Source organism: Lepisosteus oculatus, chromosome 3, assembly GCF_040954835.1.
Source record: "Lepisosteus oculatus isolate fLepOcu1 chromosome 3, fLepOcu1.hap2, whole genome shotgun sequence".
Classification (NCBI taxonomy): Eukaryota; Metazoa; Chordata; class Actinopteri; order Semionotiformes; family Lepisosteidae; genus Lepisosteus; species Lepisosteus oculatus.
Genome location: NC_090698.1, coordinates 65,026,839 through 65,047,449, shown reverse-complemented (window position 1 = coordinate 65,047,449; position 20,611 = coordinate 65,026,839). Strand labels below are relative to the sequence as shown.

The window sequence follows — 20,611 nt, the reverse complement described above, 5'->3', positions numbered from 1 at the left end:
AATCACCTGTCCACAGATGGCAAAGATTCAGGATTGAAGAACAGAATAAAGGTGGAGTCTTATACTATTTTTTTTTCAGTGGCAGAACTATGGATTAAGCCCAACAGCAACTTGCCACTGACAATTATTAAAATACACAATAATTACCGCATTTAAACTCCCACCTTCCACAATCATTGTTAAAGTCCACATCTTGTAGCCAAAGTACAAATAACTAATATATTAAAAAACAAAAATAAAATTCAGTTAGCATTTAGCAAAATACCTTTTTGTAGCATTTAATATATTTATATATTTTATATATTTATATATCAACAAGTTTAATTAGCTATGTAAGTTAAAAAATGAATGTATTCATTATGGTTTTATTTTATTTTTAAATAATAAAGTGTTTTTTTTAATTGTTTTTTAAATTAAATTCTGTTATAGGGATTCTTCTTTTTATTCTGATAAAAAAAAAATTTCTGGCTAATAATGTAAAAATGAATCCTTCGTTACGGAAGTGAGTTAGATGAAAAAGTACATAAAAAGGCTATTTTCATTAAATTGCAAGCAAAAAAAAAACAGAGCAATGTAAAAATTCCTTACTGCAAGTGCTGGATTGACATTTTTATTTGCATTGTAGAAGATACTAGTATTCGTATTCACTTTGCCATTTGTTTTGTCTCTGCCTGCTGGTTTTTGTCTAAGTGGGCTCTTAGACGAAAGTCACCGGTGTCCAGTGCTAATTGCTGCTATAACTGCTTACTTGTTTTTATTTATTCTGCACTCTGGCCCTGGTTTCAAAAAGACCTAAGGTACATTATTTCCAATAATGTCAGCATACAGAACTTTATGCATTCTCTCTTCATTTTGCTAATTAGGAATCTGCTCCCTTATCTCTGACTAAAAAACTCTTATTAGGTGACCTGATTCTGAGGAACAAAAACAGTTAGGAATAACAATGTATCAAGCAGTGAGCATTTTGGTTCAGCTTGAATTCAGTTGGTACTACATGGAGTTGGTCACATCGTTTCTGCTCACACACCTGGATAAGGGCTGATTGGAAACTCGCTAATTAGTATAGGGATGACTCCATTTACAAATCCAATTCATCTTTTTAGTAGCTTTTTAGAAGCAAAGTTTAAAATAGGCTTCAACTACAACAATTTAATCTGATAACCCGTGACTAAGACCTTTCCTGAAGCATAAAACCAGAGGGCACAGGAGTTCTCCAGGACCAGGCATAAATACTTCTGGTTTAGAATATATAAATTGTAAAAACATAAAAACACAATTCTTTTTATAACCAGTGTCTTTATGCTAATGTTTTACCTATTTATATTTTAGAACCATTGTTCTAGCAAATGTCAGGAAACAATAAAAGGGCAAACTGAATAGCATTTAAATCAAGGGAAGCCATCTTGAAATTGTATTTGCACTCATAAGACCACGTTGAGAATATTGGAGACAATTTTGGTCACCAGGTTTCCAAAGAGGTGTTGTTGCTTTATATTCACTCATATGAACATAACAAAGGTTACAAATGAGTCAAGGCCATTCACCGTCTTGCTTCGTCCATCTTGTCTTGCTTGATTTGTAGTTTAGTAGTTCAGTGGAACTGAAATTTAACCTTAAAAATGCCCAGAGACTGAACTACAACCAGCTGTCTGGGAAAGCTGTTCCAGGAAACCATAACTCATTAGGTAAAAAGTGTTTCCTTTTCTCTGTCCTAAATTAAATCCCTTTAAGTATTCAACTGTGACGATTGTCCTTGTTTCACTACTAAGTATAAAATAATCCCCCAGGTTAAACCTATCTACAGAACACATTTAAATGGTTGGATAAGATCCTCAGATAACAAACAACTTTGAAGGTCTGAATGACCTCTTGTTTGTAACATGTTTTTTATGTTCCAGATAATTTACTTACTATGGACCATGAAAGTAGGAAGAAGCATTTATTTTTATCAGGTTTCATCTAACACCAACAATCTTAATACAAATATGGCTGTACTCCAGAATGTAGAGACTAAACATAATGGTTTTTCAGTAACTTTGTTGAAAGCTCAATTCTGGTTTAAAACCCTCAGATTATAAGCCCTTGAAATAGAGACCTTAACCTTTAATTATAACAAGCTAGTTAATAAAACATAACATGAGAACATACATTAACATATTACCAACCATTCAATAACTCTTACCTTTCTCCACTTTTGTGGTTTCATCTGAAAATATTTCTCCCAAAGATTAAATTAATCTGGAGGGTATGGTGATTGGATGTGTACTCAAAATAACTAGAAACAAAATCAAATGTGCACAGCAAAGAATTTAAAGGCAATTTAAAAATAGAAAGCCTTAGGAAAGCCCACTGGATCTCACAGTGGCAGTTAAGACCCCCATTGAGCATGTGATTGATGCTATCTTATATACAGTATGTAACATCACTAACCAAATAAGTCATAATTGTATCCACAGTATTACTATAAGAGTGTACCACTCTATGATGCTCCAGTATTTTACAGAGAAGCAAAAGGTGTTAAAGAGGCTACAGCTGAGAAAGGGAAATAATTTTTGATTTATAGTGCAGTATATTGCTAAATAAAAAGATCAGGGAAGGACTATACTGTACTTACAATGTAAAGTAACACAAGACTGCATTGCACTGTAAGTATAGTATTTCCTTCTTTTACATTATGGACATGAATATTCATTATTTTTCATTCAATCTCTATGCTATAGGCAATAGATACTACAATTTGTGCAAAGTCAAAGCTACCAGCTGCTTTGACAGAGCTGTTTTGCCTTTCTTAGATTAGACAAGTGGTAATTGTTATTCATACCCATAATTCATTGTGACTGCATGCACTTAACACAATACTATAGCCTAGCCTGAAAGAAGTTTCCTTTATAAGATGCCATTCTTGTAATAGAGGTCCCCCTGTGATATAAAATGACTGGTCTACTTCTAATATACCTTTCCTTGAAAAAAAGATAGAGAAATTAATTGTATTCTGCACTGAAACAGCCTTATTAAGGTATGCAACAATTTTCACTTGTCATGCTTGAGCATAAATAAAGGTTATTGTATTGATCATGAATTTATTATGAACTGAACATCTGCAGAATGTCAATAAAGCATCCACACATTCAGTAGGATTAATTTTAGATGAATGTTAGGGATAGTTTTAGAATGAAGGCAAGAGTTACTGCAGTATACACACTCCTGTCTATCTATAGATGCTTTAGCAAGATTCTATTGAATCTCAGTTCTGATAGCAAACGGACAAGTGTATATTTATTATACCCTAATTTACACAACTTGATCTAAGTCATTACCTTTTCTTCGGTGTTTCCATGCTTAAAAATCAGTTTTATTGAAACCTGCTACCTTTAAAAGTATGAATTGAAAATGTTGTTGTACACAGAACTACATCAGCATCAAAGGCAGCACCTTAGGAAAAGTTAATGTGCAGTACACAGAGGTATTACCATCTTGTAACCTTATCTAATCAGACCACAGAAACTCAACCAGAAAAAGGACACCTCCCAGGAAAACCAGGTTGCTATACCCCAGTATTGTGGTCAGGGACTTCATGCTGTAGGAGATACCAAATTACGGGTGAAACATTAAACTCTGCCTACTTGGTCATTAATGATCACACTGCACTTTTTAAAAGAGCAGGTGTTTAAACCCCAATAAGGGGGTTAAAACTAGGGTATAAACTAAATTTCACTCTTGGATTGTACATTCTAACTAGCATTTTTCTCTCTCTCAATGAAAATAGTGAAGCCACTGTGAAATCTACTGTTTAGAGAGCCTTCTGTGCTCGTGGCTGCTATGTAACACCTAATGAGTGGATGAAGGAAGTACTGTAGGTTTCCTTCTAAAATGTTAAGTCTTTTGGGATCCTTTCAGATGAAAAGCACTATGCTGTATAAATGCAAGGAAGCATTATCATTATCAAGTTTCATGGGTCTCTGACCTTGGTCTCTTGTTCCTTAATGACAGTTATAGGGGCTCCCTTTAGATTAGTAAAAATCTTACGCAGAAGTGATTTCCAAACATACTGCTCTTTTGCGAAGACAGAAAGTGTAGTCTCTGTGTTATCTCAGTGACCAAATGAAATCAATTTACACAGTAGATAGCTTCAAGCTTTTTATACTGTAAGTATGCTTTAGTAAAAAATGCTTTTTGGGCAACAACATGTTGAAATCTTCTTTGATGGTAATGTTTTAACTGCTGTCAGAATCTGAAAACATTAACATTTATTGGGAGGTGGAAAAGTTTTGTAAAGCTTGTTACATTAATATTAAAGAACAGCACATAACTAAAGACCTCTGATGTTCAAAACAGATGCTGAAATTCCTGTTAATGTTTTAATTCTTCTTGTTAGACTGCACTTCTGTCACTTGCTCTGCTTGTTTAACAACATGAAGCCAGTTTCTCATTGCTTGCAACATATCAAATAACCGAATCACTAAATTGGACTCCAAATGGTTTAACTGTTTCTTATTGTTTTAACATTCTTTTTACCAATCAAAAACTACCTGAACTCAGGGAGATATGGAGTTCTGAAATATTGGCTTTTTATGTTTCTAGACCTGCATACTGTTAAAATTATTCCTAAGAAATTTAAAACTGGGAGGATAAGAGCTTTTACACATCATGTTAGGTTTCATTGGGAATGCTGACAAAACTAAGTCTTAATTCCAGTCTGCAAATGTATTTGTTTGTGCTGCCCTATTTTGAACTATTTGGAAAAATGATTGACTAGCTTCTCTTTCATTTGTTTTTCCAATTATTGTCTATTTACTTTACTGTAAAGAACCCTAGGACACCTGCCATAAAGAGCACTATATAAAAGGAACATTATCACACTATGAATTTAGAAACAGTAAGACCAGAACTCAAACAATGAGTGATAAAGTTAATAAAATGCAATGAAATCAAATTAAAAAATTTAGATACAGTGCCTTGCGAAAGTATTCGGCCCCCTTGAACTTTTCAACCTTTTGCCACATTTCAGGCTTCAAACATAAAGATATACATTTTTTATTTTATGTGAAGAATCACCAACAAGTGGGACACAATTGTGAAGTGGAACGAAATCTATTGGATTTTTGAAACTTTTTTAACTAATAAAAAAATGAAAAGTGGGGCGTGCAAAATTATTCGGCCCCTTTACTTTCAGTGCAGCAAACTCACTCCAGAAGTTCAGCGAGGATCTCTGAATGATCCAATGTTGTCCTAAATGACTGATGGTGATAAATAGAATCCACCTGTGTGTAATCAAGTCTCTGTATAAATGCACCTGCTCTGTGATAGTCTCAAGGTTCTGTTGAAAGCGCAGAGAGCATCATGAAGACCAAGGAACACACCAGGCAGGTCCGTAATACTGTTGTGGAGAAGTTTAAAGCCGGATTTGGATACAAAAAGATTTCCCAAGCTTCAAACATCCCAAGGAGCACTGTGGAAGCGATCATCTTGAAATGGAAGGAGTATCAGACCACTGCAAATCTACCAAGACCTGGCCGTCCCTCTAAACTTTCAGCTCAGACAAGGAGAAGACTGATCAGAGATGCAGCCAAGAGGCCCATGATCACTCTGGATGAACTGCAGAGAACTACAGCTGAGGTGGGAGAGTCTGTCCATAGGACAACAATCAGTCTTACACTGCACAAATCTGGCCTTTATGGAAGAGTGGCAAGAAGAAAGCCATTTCTCAAAGATATCCATAAAAAGTCTCATCTAAAGTTTGCCACAAGCCAGCTGGGAGACACCCCAAACATGTGGAAGAAGGTGCTCTGGTCAGATGAAACCAAAATCGAACTTTTTGGCCACAATGCAAAACGATATGTTTGGCGTAAAAGCAACACAGCTCATCACCCTCAACACACCATCCCCACTGTCAAACATGGTGGTGGCAGCATCATGGTTTGGGCCTGCTTTTCTTCAGCAGGGACAGGGAAGATGGTTAAAATTGAGGGGAAGATGGATGCAGCCAAATACAGGACCATTCTGGATGAAAACCTGTTGGAGTCTGCAAAAGACCTGAAACTGGGACGGAGATTTATCTTCCAACAAGACAATGATCCCAAACATACAGCAAAATCTACAAAGGAATGGTTCACAAATAAACGTATCCAGGTGTTTGAATGGCCAAGTCAAAGTCCAGACCTGAATCCAATCGAGAATCTGTGGAAAGAGCTGAAAACTGCTGTTCACAAACGCTCTCCATCCAACCTCACTGAGCTCGAGCTGTTTTGCAAGGAAGAATGGGCAAGAATTTCAGTCTCTCGATGTGCATAACTGATAGAGACATACCCCAAGCGACTTGCAGCTGTAATCGCAGCAAAAGGTGGCTCTACAAAGTATTAACGCAAGGGGGCCGAATAATTTTGCACGCCCAACTTTTCATTTTTTTATTAGTTAAAAAAGTTTCAAAAATCCAATAGATTTCATTCCACTTCACAATTGTGTCCCACTTGTTGGTGATTCTTCACATAAAATAAAAAATGTATATCTTTATGTTTGAAGCCTGAAATGTGGCAAAAGGTTGAAAAGTTCAAGGGGGCCGAATACTTTCGCAAGGCACTGTACAAATGCAGAAGATGATTGTATAATATATATGACCATTTCTGAAAAACAGCTTTTTAGATATGACTAGAAAACAGACATACAGTAAAAGAAGATTCTCTGTTTGGTTTTGCGGGAAAAGACCGACCTTAGACCAGAGTGAGAAAAACTGTGGGGCTAGAGCCTGCCTGTAGAGCTTCATGGTTAACAGTACCCTACATTCTGTGCAAAAGAACAATTGGAGCCAGTGACGATTCAGTGAAGAGTGTAGTAGAATGTACTGTACACACTCCAATACCAATACAACTTAATACAGTCTTCAGATAATCCAGCAAGTGACACGTTACAACAGTCTACAAATTATGACATGCAATGGTCTAATTTTTTCTATAAAAATATTAATGAATGGGTGCCATCGGTCTTTGGAGTCCTGACTGTGGTGCCTACGGTGTTAAGTTGGTTTTCATGGAATTGTGCTGAGTATTTTGGTTTCCTCCCACCTCTCCAAGACCTGCCATCTCAATTCATTCCATCAATCTATTAAATTATTTTCTAACCACTTATTCCTATTCAGGGTCGCGGGGACACCAAGGACTATCCTGGTAAGCAACAGGTGAAAGACAGGATATACCCTGGATAAGATCGCAGGGCAGACATACAGACACAAACACAGAAGCCAGAAGCCAAATAACCCATCAGTATGGCTTTGGACTGTCGGAGGAAACCAGAGTACCAAGAACATAAAACACGGGGAGAACATAAGAACTCCATGGAGGTAGCACCCTAGAACACCTAGAGCACCTTGAACCCAAGTTTCCAGCACTGTGATGCAGCAATGCGAACAACTATGCAACCAAGCCACCCACTCTAGATCAGTTGATGTTCCTAAACTGTCACTGTATGTGCAGGCAGCAAGGACATCCTGTCCAGGGTGTTGTCTTTTAAGGATAGCCGAGATGGCCTCAGGTTTCTCGATGCCATTACCATGAATAAGTAGCTTTCTAATAAAGAGTGGTTATTGTTAAGCACAGTATAACACTTTGCAGGTATACTATGTTGATCCTATTTTAAAACCATTTCAAAATTTCAAAAATGCACCGTGAACTAATGACCAGAATAAAAGTTAACTACTGGCACCTGTATTTTAGTGTTATTTTCTAAAATGTGAAGCCAAGTAATGACATTTAAATACATCTACCTGTCATTAGCATAGGTTGAAAATGTATATTGTCTAGATAAAATCAATAAGAGTTGGCATACAGATATCAAAAGAACATCATTTAAATGACTTTTTTTTCTGAGGAACACTTGTTAAATAGATATACTGTAAATACAGTGTATACTGTAACATTAACCTGAGCAGACTTCTGGGAAAGGAAATGTCTGTATGGTTTTATGTATTTAAGGAAACCAGTCTGATATTGCAGCATGTACTTTAAAATAATCTGTAAAGCAATGACTTACTCTTGATTTCTAAGTCTTAAAAAACATATTCAAGCCCTGAGGTGCCAGCAGCAACAATAATTCTTGAAAAGAGAAATGGGCAATGGAAACCCGAGTTGGCTGTTTGATGAAAGATGCTACCTGTTTCTTTCATAAATAAAACTATATCTCATAGAAACACTGGGGTATAATAAAATGTTGCCATGTAATGTGATAAAACAAAATGTTCAAGCCAATGGCATTAAGAAAAATGGGTAAAGTATTTAATCAGTTGCAGCAAGCATATGTTTTTGTAAAACTGTCATCATGCATCACCTAATACTGTACTTTGTCCACAGAATATGTAAAAAAGATGCTATCTTTTATTATAAAAATGATTTGCAATTCCATTATTAAAAATGACAGCAGATGCAGCAGATTACAATGCATACAATAAAAGCTATGCATTCTAAACTGCCTTTGACAATACTGTTGTTATGGCTCTTGTACAAAGCATTATGGCACTTGTACTGGTGCTATTGTGCAAGTCTGCTCTTTCAGGTGTATGCTCATTATTTTTTTTCCTTTTCTATAAAATGTCTTCAAATCTAAAAAAAAGTTAAGAAAACTTTGCCAATTCATTTTTGTTTCCCAAGATCTTTCACTTAAGAATAAAAACACTAGACAAACAATGCACATTAAGCGCTTGGGGGAAAAAAAGCAATGTGATGTGTAATTAAGGTAACAAATAATCTTTTCAACCCTACATCTCAACGGCCGTAAAATACTAATGAGACAGAGACGGTTTCTTTACCCTGAAAAAATGCTCCACTGAGGGAGTGAATGTCATTGATTATTCAGAACTGCAACCGGGTAATTTACACCTGAAGATCTGAGGTCAACAGATCTTTTGTAGTCTTTAAAGTATATGTATTGCAGCTTTGTGACAGCATGTGTGGTGTGTTTGTTTGTTTGTTTGTTTGTTTGTTTGTTTGTTTGTTTGTTTGTTTGTTTGAAATGTACAGTAAATGCAGATTTTTTACTTATTTTCTTCTGTTAGGCACTTACGTAAATCAAAGGACAGAGGTGAGGTGCTACTATGTCCAGTGGACAGTTTTGCAGAAAAGTTTAATGCAAATATTCATTTAAAACCAGAACATAATTAAGCATTTTAAACATAAGAATGTAATCTGGCACAGCTTCACAGCTAAAACATTATATCTCTTTTCTTTTGCTTTCAGCATGGAATAAACCTTCACCTCTTCCTTTGCAGTCTACACATGCTGACACAGCTACCTACTCGAACTTCTTTAAGAACATCATAATGTTTAAATACTAAAGGTGTAATTGTAGTGTTGCTTGTTTGGTAATGTTGTACCTACTGTAAATATATCCAAAATTAAACCCAATTTCTTAAAAGCATCCATAGCCTGGGCATCAACCACCTGACTGTCAAGTCTATATCAGATACCCACAAATCCATATGAAGAAACATTGTCTATTCTTGAACCTAAATTTGTTCCCTTTAAGTATTAAACTGTGACCAATATTCTTGTCTCACTACTGAGTACAAAATAGTTCCCTGGATTGGCTCTAGCTTACCTTAGCAAAATCCCTTTAGGATTTTGTATACTTGGATAAAATTTGCTCTCAATCCTCTTTGTTCTAAACTCCAGAGATTGAACTTCCTTAACATGTCTTGTATGAAAATCCCCCGACACTTTTTATGAAGTCTCTCTAACAATGTAATATAATCCTTTTTGCGGTGTGGTGACCAAAACTGAAGCCACTATTATAACTGTGGTCTTACAAGTGCATTGTAAAGCTTAAGCATAACTTACTGTACCTGGATTTAAATTCAGGAAGTTTTTCTCATATACTGTACCCAGGCGTTGTTCTTGCTACAGTATATGAGTGCTTTCCCATGTTGTCTTGATAAGGACTGAAGAATCTAAATAAACATCTCATTGTTTTTTGTGTGTGCCCTCCTGCAGCTCTGAATAACATAATAATATCTAATTAACTGCATGAATTGCTTTGCAACTTAACTTTGTTACATTTCATTTACTATCTGTCTTATGAATAATTTTGTCCAAGTCTCTTTAAACATCACTCTTTTGTACATATTCCTGTAATACAGTATATCTCTAAAACTTACACTGTTCTATGTCTCTTAAATGTTTTCAGTGTTCTGTTACTTAGACAATCCCAAATCACTTGTAAAAGTCTACAGATTTTTTAAAGAAAATGCATGTCTAATAGTGCAAGCAAACAAGCATTTTTACTATCATTGATAAACAACAACAATTTGACAAATATACTGCAACAAAGTTACTAAATGTGCCAAATACAGTATAGGGAAATTGATAAAAATATAAGAAATGTCAGCATCTTTTGCTTCTTGCTGCTAACAACTGGGTTTAAATGCGCAAAGAGGAGTGCAAACTAGTAAGGAGTGAATGAGCATGTTGACAGTGCTCACAGCCTACGTGAATGAGGTGGCAGATGAGATGTAATAAATTGTGAACAAACATGAAATAGTGTGTTAAAAGCTGTAATGTGTACACAGATGACCAGCATGTGCTTGTATATCTAGGAAGCATGATTCATTACTTCTTGAAGCCATGGTTGTATTGTAAGACCTATTATGAAATTTCGGTTACGTAGAAAGGATGAAAAAGAAAAAACTGTCAAATGATGTGTTCCAGAAGTAGAAAGTAGCAGAAGAAGGTCAGTCCAGGTTTCTCAACTATTAACTATTAACTGGTGTCCTGTCCCAGTGTAATAAACACAAAGGTCAGTTGCCCAAGGAACACATGGGACTTCAAGGGATAAAGTGAATGGCCAAGATCAAGTGAACTTGCCGAAAATGGCAATCCTTGACCATGTTAGGTTGAAGTATAACATTGAAACAGTGGCATAAAACAGCTTGATCAATATCTCTTTATATTTCACGCATGGAAAGTGTTTCGGACAATATAAAAGAAATTCCATCCATCCATCCATCTTCTAACTGCTTTCCAATTCAGGGTCACAAGGGAGATGGAATCTAATCCGATAAGCAATGGGCGCAATGCAGGAGACACCCTGGACAGGACAACAGTCCATCACAGGGCATACACAAACCACAACCAATTTTCCCAAAAGCCATTTAGCCTGTTAGGAAAGAAACCCAGAGGAAACCCGCAGAAACACAGGGAGAACATACAAAATCGACAAAGATAGCAACCCAGGTCCAGTTTTGAAACCAGGGCTCTAGTGTTGCGAGTCAGCAATGCTATCCATTTGCACCACCATTTTGCCCTCTAAATGTATTATAAAAAAATATGAAATGTGCATATTCTTCATGCACCAACAGGTTTGTAGCTTTCTATTAAGAGAAACCAAGTGATTAATGAGAGCAACATTAATTTGACTGAATTGAATAAACTGCTGAGAATATGTGGTCTTTTTCCATAAATCAATTGCCAATATGAATGTTAACATCTAGATTGATTTGTAGCACCTCAAATCTTAAAAAAGTGTGTGAACATGCCTAAGATACGTAACTGAAGTGTGCACAGGTGGGTGAGTGTGTAGCTCAGTGTTGCTATTGAGCACTTTGGTTCTTTTTGGACTTAACAGAGCTGTTCGTAACAGTGGCTGGAAAATAAATCACTCTCTCTTGAGATTTCAGCAATAAACACAAAATAGTGCTTTGCTTTCCCGTGTGCTCTTCTCAAACTGAAATGTCTCTAAGGCTCACCTGGCAAAACTCTGAGCTCCGCGTCGCTTCCTGTCCTGGAGCTCCCAGGGTTCTCTGCTAGGCAGCGGTATGTGGCTGAGTCAGGGGGCTGCACCCTGCTGACTTGCAGGGCACCAGATGGCAGCACCAGCACTCGGTTCTCCGGGGCAAAGATGAGTGGCAGGTCCTCACGGTTCTTCTGCCAGCGCACCAGGGGCATCGGTTCCCCTGACACCTCGCATTTCAGCAGGGCCGTGTCGCCGATATACGATGACACAGACTCCGTCGGGACAACCAGACGCAGGGGGCCTAGAAACACAAGCAGAGAGAGGTTACTTGCAAGGACCAGCTCCTGCACGTTGGATTGGCTCAAAACAATGATCGGGTCCCATGAAGAACGGTTTCCTGCTCACACTCTCCCAGGATACCCAGGAATTTGGATTTCCTTTAGACAATCATCGGTTTTGTTTTACTTAACGCTGCACTTGGACACCAGCTGTATCAGAACACAATCATCACCTGGCTAAGCAAGACCATTATGATAAAAATATTAATATATTTATAAACCATAGACATGTTCCATAATTAAAAACATATGGGTAATTTGATGGACAGTTCATTTTTAGACACTGACTGCTAAAAGAAAACATCTATTTAGCAGGATTTTAATCCTTTTTAAGCTCTTCTTGCCAAACCACCTTGCCAATGGAAAATTAAAATTGCAGGCACTGAGAAAGACACTTAGATGGTTTTACATGTTAATTATTGTTGACATATTTGTGGAGAGTACCATGTTTCAATGTACAGTACTGTAGGTTGTCACAAGACAGTTGGTCCAGATGACAGCCCTCACTCCATCTGGATTTTACAGAATATTTTTCCAACATGTCCGCCTCCTGAATATCGATTTAATCACAAAATCATAAATCAGTTCCAAATAATAACTTCCATTCAACTGAAAGTATCGTTTATAATTAGAAATATTTAAGTTTATTGTGAGCTTGACCGTGATGTCAGCATTTTTTTTACTTGTTTGACCTGCCTTCTGCACTCTCTTTTCCCCACAGTGGTTATGAGTTTTGATCATGCTCTACATGGTTACATTTAACTTTGCGATAACTGATTGGACTTGATTATTTTTTTCCTCTGTATGTTTGCTATTTTATAGTACTGGTGGGCTCATTGACTCAGTTTTCAGTCTTGTCCTGATTTCCCCTTCCCTGCAGCACAGCACAGTCCCCAAGCAACCTAACCAATCTATACTGTACTGTACATATCTAATTGGTCATATCTGAGATGTGGCCTGCTGGGGTATAACATTTAAATGGAGGTTTGATGCCACAAAATGGAATATCAAACTTCCCTTCTTTTTACAGCACCCAGAGGTGTTTGTTTTTAACTGCTTCTTGATAATGTCATCTGAGCCATATAGGCCCTTCATCCCATCAGGAAACGCTATTATTATTGTTGGCATTAAAATACAGCTCCATCTACGTTGTTCTTGTTTTCTTTTTAGCACCAATACAATAATAATAAGAGAAGGTGGTAAGAAAACAGCGCATCTCACAGAGTTCCATGTTCAGAATCACACAGGATCTACTGTACATCAGTCAATAAAAGTATAAATAAAAACACTGTCAACCACAGAGAAAGAAAGAAGCAGATAAATGTTCTAAAAAGCAATTCTGTTCTGAAGCTCCTGTGGTTTATAGATCTGTGTATCTATATACCTCTTCACTGTTGCAGTAATTTCAGAGAGCCTGAAACAGTGTCACTGCGGTGCTTTTCATAAATGCTGTTTTATCATTTTCTTAACGCACAGAAACATGCAGAGTAAGCATCGGCCTGCATGTTTGCTTGTCTGATACGGTGCATCTGTGTCCTCCAGAGCTTACGGTAAATGAGTTTTCATATGTATTTGCAAGTGCCATTATTTGTTTAACATGTACCACATGAAACAATCAAGAATTGTGATTTATACTGAATGATTAGACATGATGAACAAATATTTCAATCACAAATTTTATAAAGCCTGATTATGCAGTACAGGAAATCCTAGGAGACAAGAGCTGGGAGCATTGTCATTCCATAAGAGCTTGTTCTCACCAGACACATCTACTTGAGCTTTACTAAACATGGCTGAGTATCTCAAGCAGTGTCTTTTTTAATTACCATCACTTTACTTAATCTAGCCTGAAAATCTCTTAGTCTGGAAATCTCCAAATCATTTTCATCATATTTCAATTTGTTTTTGTATTTTTTCAAACACTTGAGAGCTAGACTAGATCATTTGCAAAGGCATCCCCAATAAAATATTCAGAAAAACAGCAAACAAGTGAAAGAGAGCATTGAGTGGAAATAGCTCAGGGGATACTTCCTATAGTCCATATTGAAGTAGAAACATTGCATATATTCATGGGCATTATTAGCAGCTTTTAACAGTGCAACATAAAGTTAATATTAAAGTGAGATAATAAAATTGTAGTTTGTTAAAAGCCTCTCAGTTTTGTATTGTACTGATTAGTATTTCCATTACCATATTTTAGAGACATTAGACATTAGAGACATATTTTTAATTTCATTTATCTTATTTAATTGTGTTGAAACATGGTGGTAATATTGAAATGCCAGTGGTTTTTCAAAATCTAGAGAAGTCTTCTGCTGTCATATTAAACAGAGAGGATCTGCAGCTTGCATCTTTTGTGAAAGCACCTTTTGTGCTCCTGCAACATCCAGAAAAAAGGGAATAACTATTAATGTACTGCAACTTTATTCCAGATGTGTTAACTATACGTATTACTACAGTATATTATACAGTACTTACTATATTACTATAACTATATTGGGATTATGTATGTACGAATGAACAGGAAGTAAATTGTATTTTTTTGTTTTTCATTTATTTCTAATGTTGCAATATTTGTTAATATTGAATGATATACTTCCGAGGTGCAAAGGAAATATCTAGTCTCAGAATGATTTTAAAGTCACACAGACAATTTCAGAAACTATTTAGAGCTCTCACTGCCATTGTGTTGTAAAATGATGCTTGTGGAGAATTCCTTTCTACTAACTCATGGTTAATTGCACCTAACACCATTTGTTGTGGAAACCAGGCTTCCCTTGAAATATCTGTAGACGACAGGAAACCAGTCAAAGATTTTATCAAAAACAAAAAGACAGAAAAGATTAGCAGGAATGAGATGCATTACAAATTAAGGAATAACCATGGAAACATTTACCAATAAACTGATATAAATCACATTTGGTTACACTAATTGAAAATGTCAATCTAACCTTGCAAATTAGATGAAGACATACTGTACAGTACAGTACTAAAGCCATTACTGCTGAATAACCGACAGAATTAAATAGCAACATGACACAGGGTACAACTCCAAGGTGATATTAATACGTTTGCTCTCAATTTACTTTGAATTTTCTTTCTTGAGCCACCTGAGGCCATCATTGGAGCATAATTAGAATTTTTGCATGCTTCTCTTATCTGTGACAGAAGGCTTGTTGGCCTGTCCCACTACCATCATGATAACTCTAAAATGTATTATGTACCATCCTTGGATTTAAGAAACAGTATTATTGCAATGAGGTTGGACTTTAAGTAACTGATAAAACACATTACTATTGCTGTTCTTCTCATTTGAAAGAATGTTGAAGTTGTACCGACCTAACTTTACTGAAGCACATGTGTCAGATGTTCAATAGGTCCTAGGACTTCACCCTTTGTTCTTGACTGAACAATTAAAGGCTTACCCCCAAAATGATACTCTGTTAGAATGTTTCAGATTTGACAAGGCTGTTTTACTAAAATATACATTGATCAGCAAACGAGAGCATTCTGTTACAGTATCACCTGGTCCACAGAAAAAAACAATGTGGCTGCTCTGGAATCAGTCCAGAGAAGAACAACCAGGCACATTCCAGGGCTTAAATGATTGTTCTACATTGAAAGGCTGAAACAGCTAAACCTTTCTAGTTAGGAAAAGAGAAAAATTCAAGGGGACCTGTTGCAATTTTTCAAAATCCTTACAGGCATTGGCAAAGTCAATCCAGAGGACTTCTTATGAGTGAACAGTGAAACATGAACAAGGTGCTACAGGAGGAAACTATCTGGAAATACATTTCAAAACCAAGAACAAGAGGCATTTCTTTATCCAAAGTACTCCAAGAGCAAGCTACCCAACCTTGTGGTTAAAGCCAATGCCTTCGAAGAAACTTTGACATTATTTAAAAATGTTGGATGGATTAAAAAGCTACTAAACACCAAACAGACCACATGGGCAGAATGGCCTACTCTGGGTTCTTACTAGAGCAACATCTGGAGGTGAACAAGAACAAGAACTGGGATGGTTCACCCATACACCTCATACCCCACCTCTGGAATTGAAGCTGAAACTATAATATAAAATAGCCAACAGCATTCAGTAATATACTAAAATAATAACTATAGGAGAAAAGTGAAATAAACAAAAACAATTAATAATTAAGATTCATTGCAAAAGGTACTCTCAAGTTGCAGTCTTAGGCAATATTGTGAAACTGATCAATAATATGAAAAAGAGGCAAATGATGCTAACTGCCAAATCGATGATAAACTGCTCGACTGTAGTAGGGAGTGCTATCACTAATAGCAATGGAAACAAATGGAACCATAAATGTCATGTACTGTATGTTATATAAACAGTAACAATAGGCGATTTCAAGAATGCGGTCAGACGTATTACAGAAATAATTTAGTAACAAGGAAATATAAGGCAATTTTGCAATCTAAGAAAATATGACAAGAAATTTTTAAACATGTAAACATTAAAATTCTGCAAGGCTTTGCTCTTTGGTTTTCTGTGTAACTTCTAACAATGATTTAAAGTTGAAGCCTTTGTTTGTTGTCAGGGTTACAAACAGTGAAATTATCATTTTGTAGCTTGAATGTACAGGCCAACATATCAAGTTGATATGTTCATATCAAGAAAGATATATAAAAAGTCCACTTTTTTAACAATAACCTTAACGATCTTGGTCAAGTTGGCTTGTACTGTAGATATGTGACTGTCAGAAATCAAATATTGTTCCCAGAATAAACTACAACAGTTTCCTGGAACAACAACACGTACTGTACAATATATCATTATTGAATTTTTGAAACAATGTCAGACATTGGTACTAATCACTCAAAAATGAAATAAAACAATATTAAGTAAGAATATTCCAATTGAAAAGCACCATCAGCAGAGCAGTATTTTCTATACACATTTGTTATGATCACATTTAATATTAAATCGATTGCAATGTTTGCAAATGAGGAAAAATAGGTATTTTCATGCTGTTGCCTTCTGTCAGAGTAATGCAACTGGCATGCAAGTAAACCCAATTTCTGAAGTGGAAAAATACACAACAGGGTGGTAACTGCATTTACCACCCATCATGGCAAAACAGATGGCAGGTTTTGTGAATAACTCCCTGTACCTCCTCTGAAGAATGTGAAACTGTAGATGATAATGCACACTATTGAAACCTGGAAGAATACTAATCAAATACAGTAAAAGGCTATTTTTGCATTCTTGAAGATTTCTGCCAATCAGAAATTAAACAGAATATTTCTAGTCCAATGCATTATGCATTCTATCACTAGCCCTTAAATACCCTTTTTGTAAATAACATAGACCTGGGATAAAGCACCAGACATAATAAAAACAATAAAAAATGCTTTTATATGCCTTAAACTAAAGAATAAAAACCAAGTAAAGTTGAGATGAAACCCTGCTACAGAATGTGCCATACAGTTTTGGTTTTTAATAATAAAAAAATATATACAAATCTTAGGGGAAAACTGCAATCAGACCCTCTCTAGGAACAGGAACAAGACCTATAAAGATATATTGATATAACTTAATCTTTTCAATCTTTGTAACTGACAGATGAGACTGAGATTTTGAAGTAATAAACAACGTTGACCTTGGATGATTGTTTAGCAAGAGGAAAGCAAGGATATTAATGGGAAAGCTATTAAAACTACATTCTGCACTGACAATAGATAACACTTGGGTACATACAGTAGGAAAGTATTACTACATCATATACTGAATATTAATAATATTAATAAAAATAATTGCTTACACTTACACTAGCGCTTTTCTGGACACTCCACTCAAAGCGCTTTACAGGTAATGGGGACTCCCCTCCACCACCACCAATGTGCAGCCCCACCTGGATGATGCAACCTGGATGATGCGACGGCAGCTATAGTGCGCCAGAACGCTCACCACACATCAGCTATCAGTGGGGAGGAGAGCAGAGTAATTGAAGCCAATTTATAGACGGGGATTATTAGGAGGCCATAATTGGTAAGGGCCAATGGGAAATTTGGCCAGGACACCGGGGTTACACCCCTACTCTTTTCGAGAAACACCCTGGGATTATTAGCAGGTATAAAATGAAAAGGGAAATGATAAGCTTTGAAGACTAAAGGTTTGTTCTCATCATAAAATACTCTTATGCAACAGGGAATACTGGGAAGAAATGTAAGAATTGTATTTTTAGTGTGCAAATTTAAAACACAAATGTAATAATATTAATGTATTTAAGTTTACTTAAGTTAAAAAAAAATATTAGACATTTTCCAAAACCAAGAGACCTTCCAGAGACCTAAGTGTCACATTTATTGAATTGGAAGAAAAAAAACATGCATACTAGAGTTTTCAAAAGATTGATCTCAGAAGACAGATCTTCAAGAAATACACCAAACCCTTGATGTGTTTCTCTTCTATTTTTTATTAAACAACATGTCATATTCAGGGTGTTTGCTTTGCAGGTAATTCCATTTTTGCTTATACAGTATAAATAAAAGGGTGGGTTAATAGCATTCACTCAAGATAATCTAAGTCTCTAAATCCAAAATCCAATTATTTAAAACCCTATTATTTATTCAGATAGTTTCTCTAATGCAACCATCCAGCTGTAACAATGACTATTTTTGGGTTAAAACAGCATTACACAGTAAAAGGCAGCAATGTGTAAATTCAGTGACAAGCACAGGGTCCAGCACAGTACATATAAAATGTGTAAATACAGTGCAAAACCAAAATACAAATGTCCATGACACTGAAGTTCCAGGAGAAAGCATCATTTATTGTACCAAAAAGAAAGTCAGTTGGTACAAGATCTGAACTATAACACTAACAGTTCAAAATCCAGTGCCACAATGTACTGAAATCTATGCCATTTGTGAGCATGCATTGTCATGTTGACAGCATATTTGGCTTCCCAGAGTTGCCTCTATTCCTCAATAGAAGCAATGGACAACTTACACAGTATGAACTGTTAAACGCTAGAACATTACAGGTTCAAATGGTGGCATACTGTAAGAACGATTCAGAAATCAATAAACACTATTTTAATATAGGGCATTTACTTTATTAAAAACTGCTGTTTATTAAAGCCTACACACTTCCTCCTTTCAGCTGTCAATCTGTCTTCCTGTTGTGTGAACATCCTTATGTTAGACAAGACATCCACTTGGAAATGTTTGGAAATAGAGCAAAAACAAATGATACCGACATGCAATGAAAACACCAGTGAAAACAAATAAACAAGATTCAACACATGAATTTAAATGACTATAAATAGAAGAGGGAAATTTAATATTTGATATTTTATGTTTTGTATTTAATACACAGATGAGTATGGCATGGTGTTACAGTTCCAGCTTCCAGTCACCAGAGGGCACCTTCACGTTCACAGCTTGTTCCACCCACTCTGGGAAGACGTGGGTTAAACAGGTCTCGTTAACCCATGACCACGCCTCCCCTTCACTCTATTTAAGTTCACCTGTCTGCGTCTACCTTTGCTCAGTATTGGGTTGAATGTCTTGTGAGATGCTTCAGAGCCTTTTGCAATCTTGACTGCTTCCAGTTTTTTTGGACTTCTGGTTTGCCTACCTGACTTTGGTTTTTGGATCTTGATTTTGGTATTGTCTTTTTGATTGCCTTTCTGTTTTTTACTGTTTTACTACAGTTCCTGGCTTCCTGATACCCAGCTTCCTAGTTATCTCCTGCATAGGGTTCATCTTTCACCATTTGCCGATATCCAGCATAACACATGGTGGCACAGTGGTAAGCATTCCTGCATTGCAGATGTGGAGTTCAATTCCCCGTGTACTATCTGCATAGAATTTGCATGTGCTTCCTGTGTTCACATAGTTTTCTTCCCTCAGTCCAAAGACATACTAGCAAGTTATTAAACTAAGGGAAAACTGGCCTTGCTATGAGCATGTCTGTGCTTGCCCTGCTATGAACTGACATGGACTCTATCCTGCCTCTATCCAAGCCCATTGCTTGTTGGGATAGGCTCTGGCTCCCCCACATACATATACTGAATAAAGGGTGAATGGATGAATGGATATTACAAACTGTATACAGTATACATCTAATATGTCACACAGAAAAAAGACAGATGAGTAATTGTTTTGTTCTACCATGTTAAAGTTAAAATACTGCAGTCTGCCACTGTACACACAGAACCTTGTCCTCTTTTCTAACAGACTTGTTAGTGAAAAGTCTGAAATACGCATGGAAGGACAGAGAACTCAATCAGTTACTTTCTTGCAACCCTTTTCTACTTTACTATTCCACTTTAATGACTTTTCAGTAGAGAAATCAATACAGCCACACTGCTGAAACATCCAATGATAAGAGGCTCTCAGGGTGTTATGATGCTTTCTTCCATCAGATTGAACCTGTGAGGCTGATGCTCATAGCACATCAAATAAAACACAAAAATAACCTTTGGAAACTTTTCTAATATAGTGTATGCCACTAGAAACAATAGTCAAGTAGTAAGTCTATTAATTGGCCATTGCTAATTGTACTGATATTTCTATATCACTCAACCATG

The 20,611-nt window shown here is 36.3% G+C and overlaps 1 protein-coding gene across 3 annotated transcripts in view; it reads right to left on the bottom strand.

Moving 5' to 3' along the window:
- dcc (DCC netrin 1 receptor) overlaps nt 1–20,611 on the bottom strand; it is a 381,511-nt gene that overhangs the window by 212,013 nt on the left and 148,887 nt on the right. For all 3 annotated transcript variants that reach the window (XM_069187368.1, XM_015363992.2, XM_015363996.2), the window contains exon 3: nt 11,726–12,013. In XM_069187368.1, coding sequence (XP_069043469.1) covers nt 11,726–12,013 — 288 coding nt within the window. The remainder of the gene's footprint in view (nt 1–11,725; nt 12,014–20,611) is intronic.